Source organism: Phyllostomus hastatus, unplaced genomic scaffold (assembly GCF_019186645.2).
Source record: "Phyllostomus hastatus isolate PE091 unplaced genomic scaffold, TTU_PhHast_1.1 phas_contig_244, whole genome shotgun sequence".
In the NCBI taxonomy this organism is placed as follows: Eukaryota; Metazoa; Chordata; class Mammalia; order Chiroptera; family Phyllostomidae; genus Phyllostomus; species Phyllostomus hastatus.
The window spans coordinates 2162670-2170978 of NW_025333796.1; the positions used below are offsets into that span (position 1 = coordinate 2162670).

Below are 8309 nucleotides of genomic sequence, written 5' to 3' on the forward strand. Positions count from 1 at the left end.
TCTCAGACTTGGGAGATGCGCGGCTCTGGGTGACCAGACCGCTCTCTCCTCCGAAGCAAAGAGACCCGGGCACGCGATAGCTCAGCCGGCTCTGGCTGGGAGACGCAGCCCTCGGGTCCTGCTCCCCTAGCCTCCCTCTCTTCCACGCAATGCTCACAGGCATTCCCTAGAAGCCCCTGAGCGTAGTGGCCACCTTCAGTCCTGCTGAGCCCCTCTCTGCACGCACCTCGGGCCAGTCTCCTGACCCAGAGATGGATTTTCCGGACAACTTCACCAACTCCTCCATCGACACCCCTACCCCTCCGGAGTCCAACCTCAGCATGGGCACGGAAGACTCGCCCCCGAGCCAGCCCGCCCGCTCAATCTGGAACGTGCTGGCCCTTACCTTCCTGGGCTGCCTAGTGGCAGCCACGTTCGCCTGGAACCTGCTGGTGCTGGCGACCATTGCCCGGGTGCGCACGTTCCACCGCGTGCCGCACAACCTGGTGGCGTCCCTGGCCATCTCAGACGTGCTGGTGGCCGCGCTGGTGATGCCGCTGAGCCTGGTGCACGAGCTGGCCGGCCGGCACTGGCACCTAGGTGAGCGGCTGTGCCAGGTCTGGGTGGCGTGTGACGTGCTCTGCTGCACCGCCAGCATCTGGAACGTCACGGCCATCGCGCTGGACCGCTATTGGTCCATCACGCGCCACCTCGACTATACGCTGCGCGTGCGCAGGCGCGTCTGCGCCGCCCTGCTCGTGGTGACGTGGGTGGTCTCCGCCGTCATCTCGCTGGCGCCGCTGGCCTTCGGCTGGGGGGAGCTGTACTCCGAGAGTGAGCAGGTGTGCCAGGTGAGCCGGGAGCTCTCCTACACCCTGTTCTCCACCGTGAGTGCCTTCTTCCTGCCGCTCTCCGTGGTGCTCTTCGTCTATTGCCGCATCTACCGGGCCGCCAAGTGCCGCGCTGCCTTCCGCAAGAACAACTGCGTGCGTCCCACGGCGGAAGCCGGCAAGGTGGGTGCCTCTGAGCCCTAAAAGCCCCTCCCTTTGCATCTGAGCAGGCTTCATGCCCAGTACACCTCTCCCTGGGTGTGTAAAAAGTAGAACTTTTAAAGGTTTTTCTCTTTGGGGGGGGGAGGGCAGGAGGGACGAGGGCAGGGGGGTGGCCGGGAGACCCAAAGACAGCATCAGGGGTCGGGGGTCCCAGAGCCGGTAATGTCCTTCGTCTCCACGGTGGTGGGGTCCTCTTTTCTGTGTAAAATGAGGGGTCGGGGCCATCTACAGGGTCCCCTTGGGCTCTCAGACTGAAAACATGGGTCGGGTCGGTGTCTGGGGCTGTGCTTGGGGGTCTGGCAGCTTCCTGGCCTTCCAGGGGGCTGTTCCAGCGAGAGGGAAGGGACAGGTGGTGGCCCGGCTTGGCAGGAAGATGGCCGAGCCCCAGGCAACACAGGTGCGTGTCTCCATCGGTCTCTGTCTTTCTTTGCAAACGCAACGCCTGTGGGCGTGCTGGGTACTGCATCTGACAGCGCGAGGTTGAAGGTGGGTCTCCAGGGGTCTCAGAGAGCCCCTCTGCACTGCCTGCGCCACAGTCCGGGGCGGCCCCCCGCCCCCTCGGGCTGCATGGCGGCGGAGGGCCACCTGTCTGCCTCCCTGCACGTGGGCAGAGCTGCAGGAGGCTACCTGAGGCAGGCAGTCCACCAGCCCTGCCTCCACAAGTGGCATGTAATGTGTGACAACTGCGACAGTGACGGGGGGGGCTCTTCTGTCATTTTCTGTCCACCCACCCTTTCCTGCAGTTGTTAACCCTCGGTAAGCTGATGGTGGTGGTCCTGGTGCCCCCCTCGGTCCCTCACCCACGGCCGAGGATGACCCCTCAAACCCAATTCCCATTCTCTAGCAGGTCTGGCATCTACGCAGTGCCCATTTTCTGGTCTGCGCAACAAGATGGCCTCGGTTGGGCATGCTGGGCACGTCCGGCTTTGGTGCAGAGGTGACGCAATGGCAGTGACGCCATCTTTGTCAGGGAGAGTGTGGTCTGGGGAAGGCGAGGCACCCACTGTGATGGCCGCCAGGACCAGAGCTCCTTCCGGCCACAGCCCACGAGCCCAGCCTCCAAGGGCCGGGTGCAGGGGAGGGGGGAGGGAAAGGGGGTGGGCAGCTACCCGCCCTTTCATCTAGAACAACGTTCTCAGTCGGGGGGAGGGGTTTGCTCCCCCCTCCCACACACTGCAGAGGACACTGGGCATGACGGGGCACATTTCTGATGGCCAAGACTTGGGGAGAGGGGGCTGATGGCCTCCTGTGTGCAGGCACCGGGGACAGGGACCCCCGTGCACGGGGCTGGAGTGTGGCTCTGGCCAAGGGGCAGACCTGTGCCTCTTTCCCACATGTCACCTTCTCAGGGTCACGGATGTCACTGGAAAGAGGTGCAAACTGTGAAGCCTCTTCTTTGGGGAAAAGGAATGCTCTGAGCCGTCCTGCCAGGGCTCATGTTTCAGGGTCCCCGACCTGCAGGGGTGACAGGCTGCCTGTGAGGCAGGCAGGACAGCCCCCCTTCACCCCCAAGCAGAGAATCATCCAGACCCAAAGGTCAGGCGTGCCAGATTTGGGACCCCTGACCTGTGAGATCTCTAAGCAGCACAGAGGGCCGAGGCACTAGACCACCACCGAACCACCTGGAGCTCAGGTGCGTGACACCCGCCCCCATTCCGGGGCAGGAGCGAGGGGGGCCAGCCACTCACATGGCCCCGCTCACATGGACCCACCGCTGTCAACGTGCAGGTGAAGACTGTTTACAGACGGCACCGACCCCTCCAGAGGGAGAAGCAATTACGGTTCTCCCCCGGGGCTCACTGTGGCAAGTGAGGGCTCTCGTGTTCTGCTCCGGGGGTGACAGCAACAAAGCGTCGTGACATCCGTGCGCTTTTAAATATATATTTTTAGCACTGTTTTGTTTTTCTCTCTCTCTGACAGATAGCTTTGGAGAAACACACCCCTTGGCTCTGCAAGGCCTCTGGGGGGGGCCCAGGCTGTGCCGGGCACAGGGGGCTGCCTCGGTCCCCACGTTGCTGCACAGGGTCAATCACAGACCTGGTCTCCTGGTTCTGTGGTGGTCGCAGGTGCCCAAGTTTCCAAATCCAGTTCCACCTGGAAGCAGCTGTGTCACCTGGGAGAGCAGCCCTTCCTCTCCGTGTGTTCACCTGCAGAGCCATGGTTCTCACACACACGCATACACACACACACACACGCACACGGAACTCCTCACCTGAGTCAGACACTGAGGCAGGGACAGGAAACACAGGACAGAGAGACCTTGTCCTTGTCTTTGGCCCTGTCCAGGGGTGACAAAGCAAGGGCACAGGTGGGCTCTCCGAGGTGTGAGTGGGTCACTGTCCTGTGAGCTGCGAGGTAGGGTGGCTGGTAGTGAGTCCGCCCCAGCTACCTGGCTCTGCAGAGGGAGGGGCTGGCGCCGACAGGTGACGTGTCCTGGAGCCACAGGAAGTGTGAGAGGGACTCAGGGCCACAGAGCGCCCAGCCCTGCCTGCAGTTTGTGGGGACACTTCGTTCCCGGCCCCCCACTCCGGGTACCCCTTCAGCCACAGCCTCACACTGCCAGCCTGCCTGGTCTTTCCAGGCAGAAAGGGGTGGTCCGCTAGCCCAGGCAGCAAAGGCTAGGCTCCCACCCAGGCTGCTGGGGTTAAGCTACTCAAACAGATGCCCTGGGGCTCAGGGCGCGACATTCACTGTCAACTGCTGGCCTTTCAAATGCAAACTCGACTCCCCCTGGGTGGTCACTGCCCCGGGACTCTCTCCCCTGAAAGGATTTCACCTCGCTGGCTGCTCTAGCTGCCCTGGCAGAGTTAGTCTCCCAGTGCCCCACCGGGGGTCGTGCTGACCCCCCTCCCCCCAGCAGGACAGACAGGAAAGAGCTGGTTTCAGCCCAGCCCCAAGAGCCCCGCAGCTCCTCAAGACACGTGGTCTGCTGGGCCTAGGTGGCTGGCGTGCGGCCTGTGAGTGTGGTCAAGACGGCCCCTCGCCTTGGGGTCCTCTGCTCGTCCTCAGATCCTCGGTTCAGCAGTGCCCATGCGCTCCAGGCCCCGGCCGGCGTCCGAGGAGCCCCGGTTCGGGGTGTTTCCGGAGGGCATCGCGGCGGCCAGGAACACGCACTCCCCGTGTATTTTTTTAAAGGACTCCTGAAGGTGATGTGTCCCCCACCCCCCGCCCAAACCCTCACCCGAAGGTATTTTTCTGTGCATTGCAGAAGGAGGAGAAGGAAGGAGAGAAGGAAGGCGAGGGCAAGGAAGGCGAGGGCAAGGAAGGCGAGGGCAAGGAAGGCGAGAAGAAGGAAGGCGAGGAGGGGAAGAAGCATGGACGTGAGAACGAGACCCCAAACTGCTGCCTCCGCTTCCTGCTCCGACTGCGGGTTGGGCCTGCGGCTCAGGTAATGCGCTCCCGGCTGGGAATCGAACCCACGACCTCTTGGTGCCCGGGGCGGCGCTGCAACCCACTGAACCACACCCAGCCAGGGCTATAGGTGACATTTCTGTGGCGAGTTAAAGACATGAATGACTCCGAAACATACCCACTGTTGGTTTAGATAGTTTTAGCAGTTTTCACAGGTTCCGTCATTCCACACTCTGGCTTCTTGTTAAAAAAAAAATTATTTTATCAACGAGGCTGGACTAGAGCAGCTCTGGTTGCTTTTGATATAATCCCCCCCAACAAGCCGGGTGTTGGGGTTTGGGACTAGCATATCGAAGTTCTGTTGGGGGGGGCGGGGCAAAGACACTTCTTCAATTACAGACACAACCACGAGAACATTCTTTTTCTTTCGGCTGCGGATTAGACGGTGAGTCACAGGCTGCTGAACCGGGGGAGATAACACGGGGGAGAGGACGTGCCAGTAATTCCCAATGAGCTGACCAGCAGAAACACGCTGGGTGGCTCTCGTCAGCACTAGGGCCGCACCCCGTGCGGCGACATCCCATGTCAAGGCTTCCTAGGTGCTCTGACACCTGTTGGCTAATCTCTGAACCTCGGCGGCCGGTGGCCGGGGGTGAGGGGTGGCTCCAGCTGCCAGCGTGCCCCTGGGGAGGGCCCGTGACCTAAAGGGGGCACGACCCGGAGTGCTGAACTCGGCAGCGAGTCACAGAGGCGAACCCGGCGCCCTCCTGGCAGGGACCCGGGAGCTCGGGCACGGGGCGCACAGGGCGGGGTCCAGGCTTCCGCCACCTGGAGTTCTCTATTAAATAAAATGTCCCTTCCCTCGAGCCTTTCAAAATGCAGCCTGTAGCCACCCGTTTGTCTTCAGTGACCTCCCTTCACCGTCCGGTGTAATCGGCCTTTTTTAAAGAAATCTTTCCACTGGAGGGTGTTTTCCTTGTAACTTCTTAGTACAGGCCGAGGTGCTTGTCCCCCCCCCGTTAGAGGACTCGAATGGCAGGCGGGTGGCTCTGCTGTCCCCTCCCAGCAAGGAGGGGACAGGCGCCATGCCTGCCGTGCCCCTCCATCACGGGCACTCCCCCCTGGAAGTCCCGAGGGGCCGGGGCCGGGGGCTCGTCACGAAGCAAGCCCCCGCTCTCCTTCTGCAGAAGGCGGAGTACTCGGCCAGCGACAACAGGGTCACCCTGCACACGGACGCCGACGCGCTGAGGGAGCACCGGGAGCAGAGGGCCGCCGTGATGGTGGGCGTCCTGATCGGGGTCTTCGCCGTGTGCTGGCTGCCCTTCTTCACCACGGAGCTCGTCAGCCCCCTCTGCGACTGCGACCTGCCGGACGTCTGGAAGAGCCTCTTCCTGTGGCTGGGCTACTCCAACTCCTTCTTCAACCCGTTCATCTACACGGCCTTCAACAAGACCTACAAGAGCGCCTTCAAGAACCTGTTTTGCCGCCAGTCCTAAGGGCCCGGCCCCGGGGGGGATGAGAGAGTTCCTCCTGCCACCCCGTAGAATCTCCGTGGTCGTCTGTGCCCCCACCCCGGTGTGAAGACACCTGTCCCCCGAGTCCCGCCCGCAGTGCCCTCCCGCCAGCCGTTGAGGAAGGCAGGCCTCCTCGGCCGGGTCGGGAGGGACTCGCTTTAGCTAACCCCTCCGCTGCTTCTCTCTCTGCACCCATCAGCTACTGCCCTGGCTCCCCAAGGGCCTTTTCCTGGCCCCCAGCCTGGCACGGTGGTCACCCTCGTCCCCGAAGAGTCAGACGAGGCAGGTAAGAGGGAGGGAGTCCGACAGAGCCAGGAGGGCGGAGAACGAATCCGCACAGCGACTGGGAAGTTAGGTGGGGACCTCTGGGGGGTCAGGAAGCCATCACCCCGAGTGTTTGTGGAGCAATCCCCGTCGCCCCGCCTTCCTCCTTCCCACCGCCCTGGTCCAGTGCGCCGTGATATTTACTGTGCGTGTCCTCTGTATTTGACCACCGAGTGTCGTGTCTGTGAACTCCTCGGCGCCCGCAGCGGCATCTGTAAGACCAGTGGGTGTTGACCCGCAGCTGTGTGCGGGGCGCATGCGCCGCCCCCTCCCCCCCACGCGCGCAGCTGCGCCCGAGCGAGAAGGCTCCCCCCTCGGCGAGTTGATCCGGAAAGGCGTCCCAGCGACGCGGGACGGGAACTCCAGGTCAGATCAGATCCCCCCTCCCCTTTGGAAGCAGCCACGCACGAACTGTGGAGACGTCCACTGCTGAGGGACAGGCCCCGCGGCGCTCGCTTCTCGGCTCCCGTCCTCCGCCCCGGACCCCCTCCGGCGTCACCGGAGCGCCACCTTCACCCTGGAACCATAGGTTCAGAGGAAAACAACTGCGCGTGGTTGTTGACTCCTTGACAAAGGGCTACGATGGCATATTCACCGAATGCGTGCTCTTTAAGGGGAATAGCAGAATACTTTGAAAAGTGCTATTTTTTTATTGATGAGTGCCTGTTTGAGGTCCACACCGGCCCCCGAGGTGAAAGGTGGAGAGTGGGGGGGGCGCCCCGTAGGGGCTCCGCCCCGCCCAAGTGGACACCTCGGCCCGGCCGGTGGGGCTAGCCCACTAGGTAAGGAAGCCGTGTTTACATGATGACGTGGAACCCAGGTCATTGTACATAACCGCACCGGAAACTGCCTCTGCTCTGCTATGCCCCTGTTTTCTTGAATGCATGCACTTAAAAAAACTAGATGTTGTGACAACTCTGCGATCGTGATACTGCATCATATCACGTGTGTTTTTGTATGTAGTAGATCGTATCAATAAAGATTTCAAAAGCAGCAACCGTGTGTGGATCCGAGGGCGGAGGTCGCGCCCCTGGGGCACAGCCGGGAGGGTCCCCCCCCCCCACCCACGCCCCTGTCCACGGGGTCTGCGCAGCGCACGCGCGCTGCGGCCGGGGAGTCTAGTCACGACGCCAAGTGCAGACCGCTTATCTCGGGGAGCACATCCATTCAAGCGTTTCTTTGGAAACATCCTCAGATAATTCTTTCTCCTTGCGCTTGAAGTGCTACCCCCACAGCCTTCTCGAACGCAGGCAGGCCGCTCACTCCTGAATTACCTTCCCCTCTCCCTGTTGCTTGGAGGCGGCGACACCAGCCAATGCCGCTCTTTTCCGGTTCGGAGCGGGGGAGAGAGGCCCCCCGCCCCACCCCACCCCACCCTGCAAACTTCACTCAGGGCCCCCACAGCAGAGAACAAAAACACGCGGAGACGAGGGCAGAGTTGGCGGGGGCGGGGGTGGGGGCTTGGAAGCGTCTCTGTCAGCTCCGAGTCCGCGTGACACTTTTTTTTAATGCCGCTCATTCACTTGAGTGCTTGTCTCCCCGGGACAAGAAGCGCTCTCTCCTCCAAACTTCTCAGCAGAGCCGCACTTTGGGAGGGTGTCCCACGAGTGCCTGGCCCCTCCCGACACTCCTCACGGCCCTCCCCGCGCGTCCTCCCCACCCCCGCCCGGATTCTGGACGCCTTCTGGGAGAAAGCTGTTACTCCAATATCAATTTCAAGCTCCCACCGAGGTTATTATTACTACGTTTCCCAAGACAAACACGTGTTGTTGTTGTTGTAGTAGTAGTTAAGGCACACCAGCACTTCCACACGTGCCTTACACACACACACGCACACACGTGTGTGTGCGAGTCCCACAAACAAGCTGGCACACACACCCTGCGTGCGGGCGGGCGGGAGGGGGTGGCGGTGGGGCGAGAATTCCCCGGCTTCCATTCCCCACGGGCACTGTTCAGGGGGGAGGAAGAAGAGGCCAATTTTGGCGGCGCTGGGTGTCCAGGGGACGATTCAAACACCTCTGGGTCAGGGTCACACTTGGCTGCTGGGACAAAGGCAGCCGTTCACAGGCTGGTCCTCAGATGGGACCTG

At 62.0% G+C, this 8309-nt stretch overlaps 1 protein-coding gene across 1 annotated transcript; it reads left to right on the top strand.

The window, feature by feature from the left end:
* Nucleotides 1-246: 246 nt before the first annotated feature.
* HTR5A (5-hydroxytryptamine receptor 5A) lies at nucleotides 247-7204 on the top strand. Its single transcript, XM_045837816.1, has 3 exons — nucleotides 247-992; nucleotides 4240-4419; nucleotides 5570-7204. Exons 1-3 carry the CDS (start codon nucleotides 252-254, stop codon nucleotides 5876-5878), a joined length of 1230 nt encoding a protein of 409 aa, XP_045693772.1. The 5' UTR covers nucleotides 247-251; the 3' UTR covers nucleotides 5879-7204.
* The last annotated feature ends 1105 nt before the right edge of the window (nucleotides 7205-8309 follow it).